This window comes from Pristiophorus japonicus, chromosome 4 (assembly GCF_044704955.1).
Source record: "Pristiophorus japonicus isolate sPriJap1 chromosome 4, sPriJap1.hap1, whole genome shotgun sequence".
Taxonomy (NCBI): domain Eukaryota; kingdom Metazoa; phylum Chordata; class Chondrichthyes; family Pristiophoridae; genus Pristiophorus; species Pristiophorus japonicus.
The window spans coordinates 250,866,779-250,886,193 of NC_091980.1; the positions used below are offsets into that span (position 1 = coordinate 250,866,779).

General features: G+C 41.7%; 1 protein-coding gene across 2 annotated transcripts in view; it reads right to left on the reverse strand.

Moving 5' to 3' along the window:
* Window positions 1–9,352: 9,352 nt before the first annotated feature.
* The window catches only part of aspg (asparaginase homolog (S. cerevisiae)), a 126,128-nt gene continuing 116,065 nt past the window's right edge, over window positions 9,353–19,415 (reverse strand). Inside the window, exons 14-16 of one of the 2 annotated variants that reach the window (XM_070879275.1) lie at window positions 19,073–19,172; window positions 18,778–18,843; window positions 9,353–12,216 (exon numbers count right to left, since the gene is read on the reverse strand). In XM_070879275.1, the coding sequence (XP_070735376.1) occupies window positions 12,190–12,216; window positions 18,778–18,843; window positions 19,073–19,172 (193 nt within the window). In that variant the 3' untranslated portion in view covers window positions 9,353–12,189. The remainder of the gene's footprint in view (window positions 12,217–18,777; window positions 18,844–19,072; window positions 19,173–19,415) is intronic. The other variant, XM_070879276.1, reaches the window with a different exon arrangement.

A 19,415-nucleotide genomic window follows, 5' to 3' on the forward strand; every position in this document is an offset into this window, starting at 1 on the left:
GCGGCAAGATTACCATTCAGTGGATCAAGGTTATAAAGTGTAATCCATGCCACAATGCTTAAAAAGGGCAATTCTGTTTGGTTAGTATCTATTTTTTTTCCAGTCCTTGAATCTTTGGATACAATTATACTATGTCTATCACTTCATAGTGACACTAAAGCTGAAGATACAGTTGGGAATCAAGAGAATTCAGCTCAATGCAATACAAGTATAAAAGCAAGTGGTTATGTTAAATCTCTAACTTCTTCCAGTTCTGATGAATGGTAATCGTCCAGAAACGTTAACTCTGTTTCTGTCTCCACAGATGCTGCCTGACCTGCTGAGTGTTTACAGCATTTTCTGTTTTTATTTCAATATAAGTATATCTGGATTATACTTAAGTCCCCCGACCACCAAACAAATAATATTATTAGAAATTGGAAAGCAAATTAACATCCAGATTTTGGTTAGGTCTAAGATTTGTTGTGTATGATTGACATTCGGATTAGTCAAGCAAACCCTGAAATACCTTGGCAGTGTCATATTATTGTGCACCATGTGCTAAGCATAACTACTTAAAATTTAGCACTTTACAAAGACAGAACTCCTGCCCCAAGAGTAAATAAGTGGTCACTATTCTTTCCTTACTTATAAAAGTGTTTTTAAAACAAAAAAGACAATATTCTCCTTCAGAATAACACAGAAACTCATCCTATATCAAAAATAATTCTATATTAAAAGCAAAACACCAAGCATTTTGAAAAGCATGTAAATGAGCATAGAACTTGATATGAATTCCAGTGTGCAGTCCCCTGTGGAACAATCCCGGCACTCAGATTGGAAATCATCAGTAAACTTGTAGGTATGGAGGATGGCAGTAACATTAATCTCTGCTCTTTATACTAGTGAAGCATTCTGTACAATCAATATAATTTACACAAAGGGTCAATTCTTGAGAAGTCTTCAACTCTAGATGACCTTCAAGGCATTGAGGAAAGAATCAACATTACCTTCATTTGTTGAATTGATATTTGTATTCTGCTCTGCTATTACTAGGACATAGGTGCAGTTATATGAATCTCGCCCTGCAGTAATTAAAGCAAATAGATTTGTCTTTCAGTATATACTTTTTACAGGCTGTTTACCTGCAATATTTGGGTTTTTTCTGAAAAAAATATTTTTTTAACAACTTCCTCAGTGACTACACCCTTAACAGGTTGGACCAGCTTGACTGTTTGTTCTTAATCAGATACACTGCTACATGTTAGGCCAATTGTATCTACTCCTAAGTCACATGCTGTCAAGAAACCTGAATGGGAAGGAGATGGGAATGTACTAGCATAGTTCCAATATACAGATCTGGTGGTGAGGGAAGTTGTTTCCTGACGTCGACACCCCCACTCCATATATATGGTTTGTGCAAAGGGGGAAAGGGGTAGTTTTGAAAAAATAAGGTATTAATGATAACATCTATGTTAGAATTATTTGAAAGGCAGAATCACTCCCCAACCAGGAAAGATTACTAAGCTATAATTACAGTATGTTGGTGACATCCTCAGAGAAATGACTTGCTCACCTAGCTACAAGATCAAGTTGCTTTTACATTCTTGATTGATACAGGCTTGTCATTCTTTTTATTCCATTTTACATAACTACATATTCCCTTCGACCGAGTGGTTTATAAACAGTAACATCAAACCCGATATACCAACACACACTCACAGTGTTCCTGAAAACAAATCATCTTACTTGATTCAAAAAATAGAAGTTTTAAGAAATAAAGAATTTGTATTTACATATTGCCTTATCACATCCACGAGAATTTTGCAAAGTGCTTTACAAGCAATTAATTATTTCTGAAGTGAATTCATTGTTATGTAGGTAAATGCAGTTTCACAAACAGTAAACAAGTTGAATAACGAGTTGACGAGATTATCTGTTTTTGGTGGCTTGATTAAGAACACAAGAAATAGGAGCAATAGGTCATATGGCCCTTCAAGCCTGCTCCCCGCCATTCAATTGGATCATGGCTGATCTTCCACTTTCCTGCCCTATCCCCAAATCCCTTGATTCCCTTAGTGTCCAAAAATCTATCAATCTCATTCTTGAACATACTCAACGACTGAGCATCCATAGCCATCTGAGGTAGAAAATTCCAAAAATTCCTGACCCTCAATGAAGAGATTTCTCCTCATTTCAGTACTAAATAGCTGAACGCTTATCCTGAGACTATGATCCCTAGTTCTAGACTCTCCTGCCAGTGGAAACAGTCTCTCAGCATCTGCCCTGTCAAGCCCTCTAATAATTTCATATATTTCAATGAGATCACCTCTCATTCTTCTAACTCCCAGATAATATAGGCTCATTCTACTCAATCTCTCCTCAAATAACGACCCTCTCATCCCAGGAATCAATCTAGGGAACCTTTGTTGCACCACCTCCAAAACAAGTATTCATTAATTAAGGAGACATAGGGCTAGAATTTAGTGTTTTAGCGATTTCGGCCACTTTTGGGAGATAACCCCCGCAAATTTTTTTTTTAGCGTTGGGGTACCGTTACCACCAGAGATCTCAAAATTTGCCAAATGGTAACGAGCGATAGCAATAAATCCGGCGTTGCACAAGTGAATTTGTGCACCGGAGCCGTGACCAAAAGAAAAAAATCGGACCTTCTGCACATATGCTAATTTTTGAGGGGAATTGTTTTTTGCCAGCTTTTTCTTCTTCTCGGGTTTCTGGTCAGCTATCAGGGAGCACCTGCTCATGCGCAGTACACCCAGGGCTGAACCAACCATTTTTAGATTGCATTCACGATGGAAGAAGATGGGAGCAGGCAGCGAGCCAGAAAGTTTAGTAATGAGGCCAACGAGGCCCTTGTCACTGCTGTGGAGAGGAGGTGGGCGGAATTAAACAGGAGGGGTTCAAGTAAACCCTCCCAGTGATTTTTCGTCGCATTTGAACCAGCATCGCTGAGGAGATGTCTTATATTGACAACATCTGGAGGACCCACACCCAGGGCCGCAAGAGGTTTAATGACCATTGCATGGTCCTTACAGTAATATTTTTATTGATGCACTCCTTCATTACTTAAATTATAAATCTGACACATGTTGGTATAGGTAGGCTTAGTGTTGCACCTTATTTGCCATGAACGATCTTTACACATTATTAAGATTGCTTTATGAGATCTTAAAAGATGTTTCTGCACTTTGATGTCTTCCTCATGAATCACGTGCAACTTCCAGGGCTATTAAACAGAGGACTGTATTAAATGCACACAGTATAGTATAAGTGCTTTGATGGCTATCTGTGTGTGCCACAAGAGCAGAAGGGCCCTCTGGTAACCATTCCCATTGCCATCTTTGCAGGCAAAGATGTCCCACAACCGCCAGGAGCAATGCCCGTCAGGCGGTGGTCCACCCAGAACCTGGCCTTTGACAGACCTGGAGGAACAAGTGGCAGGTCTGATCGCTGCCTCAGGGAGGGCAATGTAAGGGGTTTTCACAGGGTTGTTGTTGTGCCTTGGGTGTCTCTCTCTGGGCTTCTGCCCTCACAGCTTATGCCTGGCCTGTGAGGTACCCTGAGTGCTGCAAGAGCACCCCTGGAGAGACTGTGTCCACAGCTTATGAAGGGGGTTTTGAGACTCGTGCGTCCCCACAGCTTATGCCTAGCCTGTGAGGCACCTGTGAGTGTCAAACACTCCTAACCCCTTCTTCCCTAGCCTGTGACACACAGTTGAGCGTTTTCGAGGCGCTCCTAGCTTCCCTTACACGGTTCTGACATAAGACTCACGATCAGGAGATGTAATACAATAGAACTGAGACAAGGTGATTCCAAGAGGAACTTTAGGCTTCCAATTTATTTGGCAAGGTGTAACTCAACAAACAGCAATACACCAACAAAACAATCCCCCTAAATCCCACTAAACGGACACAACGAAAATCTTTACACCAGTTTAGCAGTACAATGCCCAACCTCCCACCTTTCCTGGCCTAACTGAGTTGGGAGTTCTGGGGACCAGAGGTTATACTCACTACTGTGCCTTCTGCAGTCTGGTGGTTTGTTTCTTCTATCTTCGGTGTCTTCGGACACTGGTTTTCCTTCCGTGTCGAGAGGCCTGTGGTTGTGGTTGTTGAATCACGAGGGCAGGGAAAATCATCACTCCTCTTCTTCACTACGTCAGAAACCCCTTTTTTATAGCCAGATTATCCAGTCCGCCTCTCCTGCTGAAGTCGATTCTTCTCATTGGTGGACTTCAGTCTGGCCTGAGCCAGATATTTCTATGCCTGATGAAAAAGGTGTTGGAATATGTATGTGGCATTGTTTAAATGCTAATGTTTTCAAGGGGCAAGTTTCGAGGGTATACAGTTCCCAGACAATTTGATTAGTTCCACTGTCCAAACTGGCCCTTTTGATATTGACTCCACCCCTTTTCTTGCAGACCTTTAAAAAAATCCCAAATTCGATTAAAGTTCGTAGTTTCTTCCATGTGCACTTTAGGATTTCAAACTTTCTGGTAGATAGTTCCAAATTAAATTCCCTTTCCTATGAGTCCAAACACTGGGGGGGGGGGTCTCCATTTGTGTCCCAAAATTTTCCTTCCATCGGTTTCAATTCACAGCACAGACTGATCCCACAGCCCTTTTCCTTCTGGGTAAAATGAGGGGGTTTTCGTCCTCCCCTACAGCAACTGCCCATTGGGTGTTGAGTTCCTGTTCGAAAGTGATGGTAAGTCCTGCAAAATCCACAGGCTGGGTTGGGGCAATGTGATGCAGTGTCTGTGGCCTAGGGTTGGGGCAATGTGATGCAATGACTTTGGATTACATATAATGGAGTAGCGGCGGTCCTCAAATTAACCTGTGCTATGTGACCTTACTCATATCATCCTGCCCCCTCCCCTGCTGCTAACCACTCGTCTGCTGTTTTCTACTTCCAGATGAGGAGTCACATGCTCCAATGGAAGCCTCCACCTCAGGCCGTCAGGAGGAGGGGAACGAGGGCGAAGAACTTCAAGGAGAGGACTAGACCGAGCAGCCTATTACGGGGGTGGGCTGATGCACTAGACACCTCTTTTCTCCTTCAGATAGCACCTCATCCGAGGAAGAAACATTCTCAGGTTATGAGCCATCCGAGGCCCCGAATACAAGTGGCGTGCAGCGATGCATTACCGGGGTTGAATCCCGTATGCCGTCTCTCCAGAGAGCAAGTCGGCAATGCTGGTCTGCTGACAGACTGTCAGACGCACATCTGGACATGGTGGGACTGTCCTGGGAGAGCGTCCAGCTCACCCGACAGCTCCTCGAAGTATTGGGTAAGATTCCCGCAAGCATCGCGGCACTATCTGCGAACGTGACAGAGGTCGGGTCACAGATTGCCCGTGCGAGCCGTGAAACCAGCCAGGCTGTCAATGCCCACGCACAATTGATGGCCTCCATGTTTGACACTGCAGTCCCCAGTGTCACACCCAGGCCTACATCACCAGTGAGTGGCGAGGCCGAGCAAGAGGCTCGCCACTCAGAAGCCAGGCCTTCCATATCCCGAGCTTCTCCAGTGATCCACACATGGTGTCTCCATTGTCTCCCTGTTAATACAGCAGGACTCTGGCCGCCTTGCTGCACGAACTCTTGGTGCCAATTTGGGTAGGGTCATGACACGAGGGAGGGGGATGAGAGTGAAGAGGGTTAGGGTGAGGGGAGGGGGACGGAGGAGCCGGAGGTAAAAGATATTCGGTGCAGGGGTTGTTGTTTTGTTGCTATTTTATAAACGTTTAAAAGTTTCCAAATTCTGTTAAGTTATAAAAGTTCACAATAATGTTTAATAAATGTTATTAACGTTTCACAATTACATTTAGAAAGTTCAAAATGTTTACAATGTTTAATAAATTTTGTTCACCTTAACCATTCCTGTATAGTGTCTCATTTACAGAATAAGAGGGGGAATAGTTAACATGGTGGGATAGAGTGGCCAGGCAACGGTCAAACGTGCCGTTCACTCTTCAAGCAAAGGGTTGAATTATGAGCTGCTGATGTAAGGCTTTGCAGTGATGGAAGTTCCACAAGGCCTCCGCAGTGGTGGTGGTGGTGGCATGGGTTCCTCGCCTGGCTCCTCTTCCCGTCTCTCCTGAGGTGGTCCTTCAGTCCCCAGTGGCAAATCCTGTTCCCGCTTGATGGCTAAGTTGTGTAGCATGCGGCACACCACAATAAACTCAGAGATCTGCTGAGGGGAGTGTTACTGGCAGCCTCCAGAACGGTTCAGGCATCGAAAGCGCTGCTTGAGCACTCCAATTGTCTGTTCAACAATGTTGCGAGTGGCTATATGGTGATGCTCAGCTTCTGTCTGGGGGTTCCGGATAGGAGTCATGAGCCAGATGGTGAGGCCTTAACCTTTATCCCCCAGCATCCAGCTCTGGCCATGTGGCTGATGCTCGAACAAGCATGAGACACTGCTCTCATGCATGATGAAAGCATCATGGATGCTTTCCCTGGATATCCCTGCACAAGATAAAAGTTCACGGGGTTGGGGGTAATATATTAGCATGGATAGAGGATTGGCTAACTAACAGAAAACAGAGTGGCGGGATAAATGGCTCATTCTCGGGTTGGCAATCAGTAATTAGTGAAGTGCCGCAGAGATCAGTACTGGGACCCCAACTATTTACAATCCATATTAACGACTTGGAAGGAAGGACCGAGTGCAATGTAGCCAAGTTTGCTGACGATACAAAAATGGGAGGCAAAGCAATGTGTGAGGAGGACACAAAAAATCTGCAAAAGGATATAGACAGGCTAAGTGAGTGGGCAAAAATTTGGCAGATGGAGTATAATGTTGGAAAGTGTGAGGTCATGCTCTTTGGCAGAAAAAAAAATCAAAGGACAGGTTATTATTTAAATGGAGAAAAATTGCAAAGTGCTGCAGTGCAGCGGGACCTGGGGGCTACTTGTGCATGAAACACAAAAGGTTAGTATGCAGGTACAGCAAGTGATCAGGAAAGCCAATGGAATCTTGGCCTTTATTGCAAAGGGGATGGAGTATAAAAGCAGGGAAGTCTTGTTACAGCTATACAGGGTATTGGTGAGGCCACACCAGGCAGCATCTTAGTGAATCTGTGTTGTACCTTCTCTAAAGCCTCAATATCCTTCCTATGGTGTGTGATAATTTTAAAATTCTCATCCTGGTTTTCAAATCCCTCCATGGCCTCATCCCTCCCTATCTCTGTAATCTCTTCCAGCCCCACAAACCTCCCCTAGATATCTGCGTTCCTTTAATTCTGGCCTCTTGAGCATCCCTGATTTTATTTGCTCAACCATTTATGGCCACGCCTTCAGCTGCCTAAGCCCTAAGCTTTGGAATTCCCTCCCTAAACCTCTCCGTCTCTCTTTCCTCCTTTAAGACGCTCATTAAAACCAACCTCTTTGACCAAGCTTTATGCCTCAATGTCGCCTTAGGTGGCTCGTGTCAAATCTTGTTTTATGACACTCCTGTGAAGCGCCTTGGAATGTTCTACTATGTTAAAGGTGCTATAGAAATACAAGTTGCTGCTGAGCCCAACACTGCAACTGAGCACTCTAACTGAGGTTTTCTTAAGATTTTATTGTTAGCCAAGATTATGTGCTCAAGACTGTAGTGGGGCTTGAAACCACTATCTTCTGGCTCTACTAAGTGAGCCCAACTTGCACTTTAAAAAATGTTTTACAATAATTTATTTTTGAATAAATTTCCTGTAATAAAATCATTAGGAAATTATCTGTGCATCAAGCATATGTTTTTGTAAACGTGTTGTTTTTATGATACCAATTATGTGCAAAGACAGATTGATTTACTTTTTTAAAAACCAGACTAAGTATTGAGGGCAACAGAAAATCAGATTTTGGTAAACATGGCCCCAAATCTCTAGTCTTCCACACTATCATTAACTAGAGCAGCACTCAACCTCAGAGTCGCTGCCCCACAATGAGCGAGTCATTTGGAATGCTTGTGCACTTCTTAATAACCATACATTTAAGAATGAGTCACCTATTATTGAGGTGGGACAGGGCAGAGAAACAAAAGGCAAGGTTAAAGATAAATGATTTTGTTACTAATAATACAGCAGTTTTTTTCTTTTTTGGCACTTCGTGCTGCAATTTTCAAAATCTTAATTTTCTATTCACATCTTGTTTGAGTCACATTCATAACATATTGATTGATTGCGGATCAGCTGAAATTTTGTTCCAAGAAACTGGCTCTTACAAAACAGAGATGTACTTCTGCTAAAACAAAAATCAGGCCAAATGTCAGTTATTTTGTTTGTGCGCTCATTGCCCAAGGAATAGCATTCGGAAAATGGAACACTGCTTTTAATATCTATAAAGTCTACATTTATGTACGATTCAGTATCACAGTGGAGAATTAATTCGTTTGATTTTAGCAGCATCCAGAATCAAGATTTGAAATAAGAGGCATTTTTCTTTGCAATTAACTTACAGGAATTGCAGAGGGTAATGAATATTACGGCTTACAGGGTATTACTGACCACGGTCTACTCCTCTTAACTCAAAATTACTTAATTTTAATTATCTGTTAATATGAATTGAAATCATCCAACAGCAGTCTCCTTGGCTGTTTTAGTTAAATTGCTTAATTTGAACTACAAGGCAATTTCTTTTTTTTTGAGCAAAATATGACTGAATTAACAGAAAAGACTGTAAAAAGCTTGGAGAATGTAGGGTGCCGATTTTAACTTAGTCCGCCAGATAGAAATGGGGTGGTAATGGCCCTGAAATCAGAGCACTTCACTTGCTGCCCTGTTCCCACTCCTGCCATTTTGCTTGAGGCCCTTGCGAGTATGGACCAGGCAGGAGCCTTATTAAAGCAGGGGTCCCATGATGTACGTAGGACCCTGAGTGGGAAGCGGCCCAAGCAACGGTCCATATAAGGAACTCTGCTGGCTGCTCCAAAAACAGCCCAGAAAGGTTTCTGGGTTATATTTTTGTGGAGCTAGGAGGAGCAGATATCCACATAAATACTGCCAATCGCTCCCAGCCTAGGCTTGCCTTCTTCCATGTATACCTTTCCTCCAGGATCTCACTGCAGGCCTGCTCGGTGTCCAAGCTGCTCAATGTTGCACTGGCCCGGAGCTGGACAGCTGCAGCAGGACGCCCATTCAGGGCAGGCAGCTCACCGGCAGAAGGCAAATGTAACCCACGCCTCTAAATGGCTCGGGCCTCCTGCTAACAAGAATGGGCAGGTGGCGGGCACTTTCCACCTGCTGCTCGCTTGTTCTCTGCCAGCAGTTAAAATCAATGCGTTGAAGTAACACAGAAAGCAGGTCTGCATCACAGAGCCAAACAATACAAATGAACGCAGCCAATAAATACTTGGCGATTTTAATGAATGGTGTTCCAAACAGATTTAATATATAACATGTCCCTCAAATACTGTACCTTACAGAAAACAGAACCCGGCATTGTACTTTATAATTACATATACAAAACACAAAACAGTGGGTTCTTATAGTTACATGTTAATACAGAAATGTATGGAGCATAATATAAACCTGTGCTGTATGAATTCAAAACAAATTGTACAATATTTGGACTAGCCTTATCTAATTCAAAGCGTATTAGTTAGAGGATAAACAAATAGGTCTTGAGAAGAAACTAAGCCTTAAACATTCTTGGTGGCAGTAATATAGATTGTACACTACATCATAGGGATAAACAATAATCTTTAAAAAATAACATTTTATTTTTGAGTTTTTCCAAGCAAACAAGAAAAATAAATCAGCAAAAGATGAGGTACAGATGCATGAAGAATGTCCAACAATGCTGGTAAACTAAAAGAGCTTGGTGACATTCTCAAACCAATAAGCACATTTATATTTCTAGCTAAGAGATATTACATAATGCAACCCTGATGGGTTTTGTATCACAGATGAGTCCCGGCCCTTCACTGTTTACTGAAAAGTGGGCAAGAGAGGGATAACAGGATGAATGAAGAGTTATTACATTGCAGGCCACTGGCGATCATCAATCCAAGACTTAACAAGGCAACGGTGTGGATATTATCGATCAATTAAGCTCTAAGGAAAGAAAGAAATCCTCCACACCAGCGTGATAAAGTACGAGGCGCCAGCCAGAGGAATTGTGCAAGAAGAGGGCTGAGGGACTAAAAAAAAAGAGCCCTCTGCTCTCAGTTCTATGCTCTCCACAGGGCATCTGAGAAAACCCCAAATTAACAAGGCCTTACTTACACACACTGCTCACAGTACTTTTGAAAGGAATAATGTTTTCTGGAAGAACTACTTGTAATGGAGATGGAGAGAGCACATATTTTGCCACATGGATAATTATCCCATACATCTATATCCAGGCTGATTGCAATGGAAACTCTGCCTGGAGTCCTATGATTGGGATGCACCATTGTGCAGCATATAGCAGATCACTAATATGCCTCTTCCAAGGAAATCTTCACTCGATGGCCCAACAGCGAGCTTATGGACAACATCCACAATTCGAACCAATAAATTAGGCAAGTTGAATTTGAATCCTGGAGCTGGCTTTCACTCACCCCTTGACCAAACTTTCAGCTACCCTTCTAATCTCTCCCTTCTGGCTCGATGCTTAATTATCTTGTACCTAATTGTGATGTGTCTTGGGATATTTCATTACATTAAAGGTGCTGCATAAATGCAATTTGTTGACATTGTAACAGGTTATTTTGTTTGGAATTCTAAGACATCGAAGAAAAATGAACTGTATACATTAATAATTTTACAAACCATATAAGGTTTACATTTTTTCACTAGCGGATTACAGAACTTGACACATTTCATTAAATTAAGGCCATGGGGCAGGCGGGGAAGTGGAGCTAAGTCCATGATCAGATCAGCCATGATCTTATTGAATGGCGGAGCAGGCTCGAGGGGCGTATGGCCTACTCCTGTTCCTATTTCTTATGTTCTTATGATATTGCACCATGCGATACTAGTCTGCTTAATGCATTTGTCTGAAATTCTTCTCTGCTTTTTCAGTCCAGATGTTAACAAATTTAAACAAATGGTTAGCATCCCCAGGCACTATTTTAGGGTTCGAGTAGTTAATTCTTTTAAACTTCTTTCACGTACTTTAAAACTCTACTTTTTCTCCATCATCTATTACAAAGGTTATTTTAGCTCTCCCGTTTCTCATTATATGCTGGTACGTCGAGCATTCATAACTGCTCCCAGAATAACTCCCAAATTTCCACAATTGTCACTTGTTCCCGGGGGGGTTGGGGAGAGACTTTTGTCTGACTGAACCTGTCGAGGCATGTTTTGCCTCGTAATCAGTCTGATGTTATGGAAATAGGCCACACATGCACAAATGGATGAAATGACAGACAAATAAAATCTAGCATGAGTATATGAATGTAAATTATGAACCTGGGAAATCAGCGGTCTGAATGTAATCTGTAACAGTGCAATCCCCAGTGGTGCCACTTTGTTCAAGCTGACAATAGTAATGAAAGTAGCAGCAATGCAACCTGCCACCCAGTTTTATCCTTCGGTATTGGCTACTGCCATAGTTGGCAGAGATAAGATGACTTTTACCCTGTTATCATAACAAAATCCCTTTCCACCTCTGCTAGCCACCGAATACAAGTCCAGCAGGGCATTTCTGCACAAAGCAAAAAGCAGAACCGGTACCGGTCTAATCAGTGTGGATAGATTGTTCTAGAAACGACAAAGGAAATGGCCACGGCACCACAGGGACAACTGGGTAGACAATTGCATATTGCATTTTATTTTCCAGTGCTACGTAGGGGAAAAAGTTGTAAAACCTATTTTTTTCTCGCAGTGCAGTGTCCACTATTTCACATGCGCATGTCCAACTGAGGGCAAACAGTGACAAACACCAAGGTGTTGCCAATGCCACTCCGTACACATTGCTGCCTTACCTTACATCTTCCATACACTGCTCCAAATGACATCAGATATTCATGGTGATGTGACTCTAAGGTAGGAACCTTTTCATTCCCTGGTACAGACCATCCTTTGATGTTACTGGTCCAAATTACTTGGTTTTGTTAACTTTACAACTCATTCAAAATATGGCTGCTGTTACATTAGCACAAATCTGTAGCATAATATCTAGTTTAAAAAAAATGATTATCTTGTAGCAGGTTGAAGAACATAATTTAACATTATTGCCTTTTGATTGTACTAACACTCCAGAATGCAAATCTACATCATCATTTGTCTTGACGGTGGATGCAAAGCTGAAAAAAAAAACAAATTCAACAAAATGTCAAGTTCTTGGTTATAAAAGTACAATACAAATGAGAGAAAAGTAATAAGCTGCCGCAAATCTTCAGTTACAATAATTAATGCACACAATTTGCTTCTTATTCACATTAAATTAGCTTAGACAAAATGATTTGCCCTTTAACACCACACCAAAGCACTTATCATGCTCACTGATCTTGCAAAAGGATAAAGCATAGCCAGCCAGCAATGGAGAATCATTAATGGAGAATCATTCTCTCCCTCAATCTGTTGGCAGTCACGTATAGCACTTTAATATTGTGCAGTGAAATACTTCAATTCATTGAGAACAGTGACCAGACAGCACTAAACAACCCAAACCTTTGCTGCATCAAGTGGCACTTCCATCTTCAACACTGGTCTCAATCCTAGATATCTCTGTATTAAGGCCGGCAAGTATACAGTTAACATTATGACTTTCACTTATGAAAAATAATACCACATCAAACAATGGGGATGCTATAAGTTATCAAATCCCGAGCCAGATTTTCTCTCAAGTCACTTCAATGAGCTTCTGAGACCAATAGTTGATAGTTTGAATTACTTTTTCAATAGGTGTTTAGTGTCAATATGTAACTGGTTATTAAAGTATGAGCCCACAAGTAAGATTACTGGGTATTAGATCATGTAATTTCACATGTCAAGTTTTAGTTTGCTTTTCAATTAAAATTAAATTATTCTGAATTTAATCAAGGGTTCTGTTGGACTCCTAACATAACTCCAGCGGGAGTCCAGCACAACCCACAGGAAAAGGCAGGGACCGGGGTTACACTGGTTCCCCACCAACTCCAGGAGTTCATGGTCAGTCTTGCAAGGGATAGAACCTCCTCACCTCTGACAAAGCTAACAATGCCAAGGGAGGGGTGGGGAGAGAACTCACTAAACTGAAAGTCCTGTTTCTCCAGCTCTGAAGAATGATGAAGTGAGGTGTACTGGACTCCAGATGGGCACAAGTAGGCCTCATCCAGGGTTATCCAGCTAAGGGTAGTGACCTGGATCCTGAAAACCAGTTTAAACATTTAAAGAAACAAATTGGGCCCTAAACATACAAGGCCGAGGAGGATCTCTTTGGAGCCTCGTGTGGCTGGGTTAAGGGTAACCCCTCTTGATGGGGCAACTGCCGGAGATGCATCCATAGAGGTACAGGCACTTGCTGATCCCATGTAAATGAGGTTCCATCCCACCCAACCTGCAAACTCTGGCAAGTGTTAACACCGGAGGGAATGATCTTAATGTAACCACCAGGATCATGGCCCACTGATTTTCAGGACCAAAGTATCTGCCTTTAAATGGTAGCAGCTGGGAGAACAGGTAGAACATATTGCAAATTGAACACAATTAGTCCACTATTTCTACATGTTTAAAAAAGCGAGAGCTAGGTAGAATGATAGAATGTTACAGCACAGAAATAGGTCATTCAGCCCATCATGTGCGGTAGTGTTTATCCCCACATGAGCCACCCAGTCTAATTCCAATTTCCTGCTCACTTCTCCATACCCTTTAATATTCTTCTTTCTCAAGCAACTATCTAATTCCCATTTCAATTAATTTACAGTCTACGCATCAACACAGTAGAAGAGAATGTCATATTACAACCATCCTCTATGTAAATAAATTGTTTCTAACCTCCCTTTAATTCTTTGTGATTATCTTAAATTTATCTTTTCACGGCTATTTCTCTGACCAATGGAAACAATCCATCACTATTTACTCATCATAACGATTCATAATTTGAAGACCTCTATTAGATCTCCCCTTAATCTTTTTGGTTCCTTTGCGGGAAAAAGTCCTAGTCTCCCAAGTCTCTTTTCATAACTGTAACCTTTCAATCCTGGCAATATCCTAATCGATCTGCACCATATCTCTTCCATTGCTTTTATATCCTGCCTAGAACTTGGTGCCGAAAACTGCACACAATTCTCCAACTATGGCCTAAAGTACTGTACAAGTTCAACATAATTTCATTGTTTTTGTATTTTACACATCTAAAAACAAAACCAAGATTCAATTTGCCTTCTCAATTACCTTATTTACATGTACTACCTTAAATGGCCTATGCATCATTAAAGCTGGTAGCACAAGCAGATAAGGCCATAAAAAGCCACATAGAAATAGATTCAAGCCAGCTGGCATAATCTGTTATTGCTTTGTTCATCTGTTTAAGGATCTTCCTTCCCATTTTATCCTAAACATTTCAAATAATTACTAACAACTACATAACAAGGGAAATTAAGGATAGTGTTAAAACCAAGGAAAAGGCATATAAATTGGCTAGAAAAAGCAACAAACCTGAGGACTGGGAGAAATTTAGAACTCAACAGAGGAAGACTAAGGGTTTAATTAAGAGGGGGAAAATAGAGTACAAGAGGAAGCTTGCAGGGAACATAAAAACTGACTGCAAAAGCTTCTATAAATAGGTGAAGAGAAAAAGATTAGTGAAGACAAACGTAGGTCCCTTGCAGTCGGATTCAGGTGAATTTATAATGGGGAACAAAGAAATTGCAGACCAATTGAACAAATATTTTGGTTCTGTCTTGACGAAGGAAGTCACAAATAACCATCCGAATGTACTAGGGGATAGTGGGTTTAGTGAGAAGGGGGAACTGAAGGATATCCTTATTAGGCGGGAAATTGTGTTAGGGAAATTGATGGGATTGAAGGACGATAAATCCCCAGGGCCTGATAGTCTGCATCCCAGAGTACTTAAGGAAGTGGCACTAGAAATAGTGGATGCATTGGTGACCATTTTCCAACAGTCTATCGACTCTGGATCAATTCCTATGAACTGGAGGGTAGCTAATGTAACACCACTTTTTAAAAAAGGAGGGAGAGAGAAAATGGGGAATTATAGACCGGTTAGCCTGACATCAGTAGTGGGGGAAATGTTGGCATCAATCATTAAGGATGAAATAGCAGCGCATTTGGAAAGCAGTGACAGGATCGGTCCAAGTCAGCATGGATTTATGAAAGCGAAATCATGCTTGACGAATCTTCTGGAATTTTTTGAGGATGTAACTAGCAGAGTGGACAAGGGAGAACCAATAGACGTGGTGCATTTGGACTTTCAAAAGGCTTTTGACAAGGTCCCGCAGAAGAGATTGGTGTGCAAAATCAGAGCACATGGTATTGGGGGTAATGTACTGACGTGGATAGAGAACTGGTTGGCAGACAGGAAGCAGAGAGTCGGGATAAACGGGTCCTTTTCAGAATGGCAGGCAGTGACTAGTGGAGTGCCGCAGGGCTCAGTGCTGGGACCCCAGCTCTTTACAGTATACATTAACAATTTAGATGAAGGAATTGAGTGTAATATCTCCAAGTTTGCAGATGACACTAAACTGGGTGGCGGTGTGAGCTGTGAGGAGGACGCTAAGAGGCTGCAGGGTGACTTGGACAGGTTAGATGAGTGGGCAAATGCATGGCAGATGCAGTATAATGTGGATAAATGTGAGGTTATCCACTTTGGGGGCAAAAACACGAAGGCAAAATATTATCTGAGTGGCGGCAGATTAGGAAAAGGGGATGTGCAACGAGACCTGGGTGTCATGGTTCATCAGTCATTGAAAGTTGGCATGCAGGTACAGCAGGCGGTGAAGAAGGCAAATGGTATGTTGGCCTTCATAGCTAGGGGATTTGAGTACAGGAGCAGGGAGGTCTTGCTGCAGTTTTCAGGGCCTTGGTGAGGCCTCACCTGGACTATTGTGTTCAGTTTTGGTCTCCCAATCTGAGGAAGGACGTTCTTGCTATTGAGGGAGTGCAGCGAAGGTTCACCAGACTGATTCCAGGGATGGCTGGACTGACATGTGAGGAGAGATTGGGTCAACTGGGTCTTTATTCACTGGAGTTTAGAAGGATGAGAGGGGATCTCATAGAAACGATGGGATTTTTAAAAATTTCATTAGATTAAAAAAATAATAATCAAGAGGAAGGGGGAAAAGAGAAAAATCCCAGTTCAGGAGTGGCGCCAGAGTTGCAGCATATGTGTGGTGCTGTCGCTCGGTGAGCGCCGCCATTGTTAATGCCACCCGTTGTTCTCATAGATAAGATTCTGACGGGAATGGACAGGTTAGATGCAGGAAGAATGTTCCCGATGTTGGGGAAGTCCAGAACCAGGGGACATAGTCTTAGGATAGTGGATAGGCCATTTAGGACTGAGATGAGGAGAAACTTCTTCAATCAGAGTTGTTAACCTGTGGAATTCCCGGCCGCAGAGAGTTGTTGATACCAGGTCATTGTATATATACAAGAGGGAGTTAGATATGGCCCTTACGGCTAAAGAGATCAAGGGGTATGGAGAGAAGCAGGAAAGGGGTAGTGAGGGAATGATCAGCCATGATCTTATTGAATGGCGGTGCAGGCTCAAAGGGCCGAATGGCCTACTCCTGCACCTATTTTCTATGTTTCTAATGATTCGATTAAACAATCATTTTGTTGATCGCAATAGAAAAGTTATTTGCACATCATTTAGGTTACATTTTTGTTCTTTAAGTTTTTCTAATAATAAAACAAGTTGATATATTTATAAAAGGGACATTTCTGACCGTGATAAAGTGCAGTTTAAGCAGATAACAATTGGCATTTAAATGTAAGCTACCCTTATTAAAGCGTATCTTTTGTGATAGGTGCATAGGTGCAATCACTGTGGATATGGCGGGGGGGGTGGGGGAGGGGGTAGATCTACCCTAGATTTCTTTGGTACAGGCTATGTCACAAGAAAATTACAGATGAAGAAGTCCATGTCCCTCACTCCAAATTTTCCTTATATCCTCCTCAACTCTTTATATTTGCTAATGCCTTTGATGTAGGCCAACATTATAGACTACTGCTCCTTTTTAATTGAATTTAAATGCAGTTCCTCCCCTGCAAAAGCACACACTGTTGTAACAGGAAAGTAGGACTCAGAATGTGGTAATTGCTGTGGTCTGACTTGTTTGTTCCAGATTTACAGACCGCCCCCCTCCGGCTCCCAAGACCATGACGAATGTGATGGCCTGGTTTGGGCACTTTTAAGCCATTCCTCAATTGGGTTGGGCTATACTTGGATTTGGAAAGCATCATGCTCATCAGGTTTGTCCTGACCTGCAACTCATACCACAAATCCTGAAACCAATACCAACAATACAAAACATGCTCCTCCTGACTTTGTAATGGTAGCTCCTGAATGGCACAAAAGCTGTTGCTACTTAACTAAATAGAAAGTGGATGATATCAATCAGGTACCATCCATAACTACTGATGCATCAGATTACAATCAAGAATTAAATGAATGTTCACATTTTTAAACCAAAAAACAAGAATGTATCCTCGGCTTAGATACATTTGTTTAGCTTGGCATCGCACCGATGGTGGTCAAATCCCAACTGTGTGTGTTTCTCATGCAACTCACTTACACAAAGGTGAACCCCTTTTGGATAGAATCATTTACAGGCAAAATGGTTAGCTGTCTATTCTTAAACCAATGCTGAGTTTAATGTTCTGTGAGAATTTAGTGTACCAGCATCAAGCACTCTCTATTTCTGCGAGCACAGGTTTATCTGCAGGCGTAAGGGACTAGTACTAATTATGAGATGTTTTATGCTATGAATTAAAAATTTTCGGCAAGACCAACAAAATTTGTTTTCTCTGAAGTAGTCATTTGAGAAAAGACCTATATTCTTTAATGGATTGATTTCTAGGCCCTGAAGATGAGAATTGTACTGAAACCCACTGCTGCTCCCAAATTTGAAGGTTAATATTTAGCATGGCTAAATGGGTTTAGCAAATTTCTTTTCAAAGACAGAATTCATAAATTATGATTTTGTATCTTTCGACTCAAAAAATTTTGAGACCCGCTAACAACTTCAATTTAATATTCGCATTATTAGATTGAATTATAAAGAGTAACACAGGAAGAAAGAGAGAAGCAATTTAACAAAGGTATCTTTCAGATCGCACTAAAAAGGAAAGTGTGAAAGATAATGTAGGACAAGAGAGTGAAGAAAAAAGGGAAAAAGTAAACTTTCGACAGGAGAGAACAAAGCACTGAAGAGAAACAGAAGGCAAAGGACCCGGTATATGTCTTTTTGAGAATTATTTTGGTGTCTGTCCAACACCACTTGCACATGCACTATTCTTTATATTTTTCCTTTCTGTAAAGTTATTTTTCTGCCGCCTTAAGACCCCTCCAAACGCCATTCAGTTACAAGCTGTTAAAAGTCACGTATGGTCGGCCTAGTGAAGCTCATCTACCTGTTTCCCCTCGAAGATGTGGCCACGATTTAGAACCTCATTCCATGAGGAATAAGGTGCATGAACCTCGAACCTGCAAATATGCAATACAAGGTGCACTGGTATAACTCAGTGTCCCTGTGGATCAATTATAGAATTATGCTGTATACACTGCAAAGCGAAAATCAACACATTTATTGGCTGCATGAATTAAAAAGGAAATGTTACCAGAATGTTTGATTTGGAATTTCGTTTCAATGTGGGATTGTTGTTGTTACAGTGAACAACCACTGACTTCATGCAACTCTTACCAGACTGTTTTGCTTGAGTCCTAATTGAAGGAATGCAACCACCTCTTCATTCCCAGCAGCCAAAGCCTGGAGGCAAAGGCAGAAACATTCAAACAACTTGGCTTCACCCAGCTGAAAAATGTGATTCACATCATGAAAGTGCCAACAGCTATTTTTAAACGCCAGTTAATGAGCAATTCAGCTAAGAATGTCAAAGTACCATGTATGCCTCATTTGGGAGGAATGTCAGCTGTAGGATTTTTAATGTGGCTTTCCCCGAGACCCTTTCCAAATACAGTTCAAAAGTTTTGCTTACAACTTTCAGAGGAATTTGTCCATCGTAGCTGCATTGGTCCAACTCTACCCCTGCCAACTGCCAAACCTTCAGTCCTTCCACGTCACCAGTTGCCGCCAGGCTGTGTACAATAAACAACTGTTATGTTTTTCTCTCATAGATACAGTGACAGGAGCACCAAATATAGAAAAAGAGGCTGGGCTTATTTTTTGTAAAAAAACAACCTGTTTGCAAATATACTGCAAAATTACGTGTCATCATCTGTCAATTTCTAACCTATTCAATTTTACAGCACTGATCCACGTTAAAGGGCGGAAAAAAAATCAATCCCTTTTAAGAATTATTTAAAGTTTGCAATTTTTCT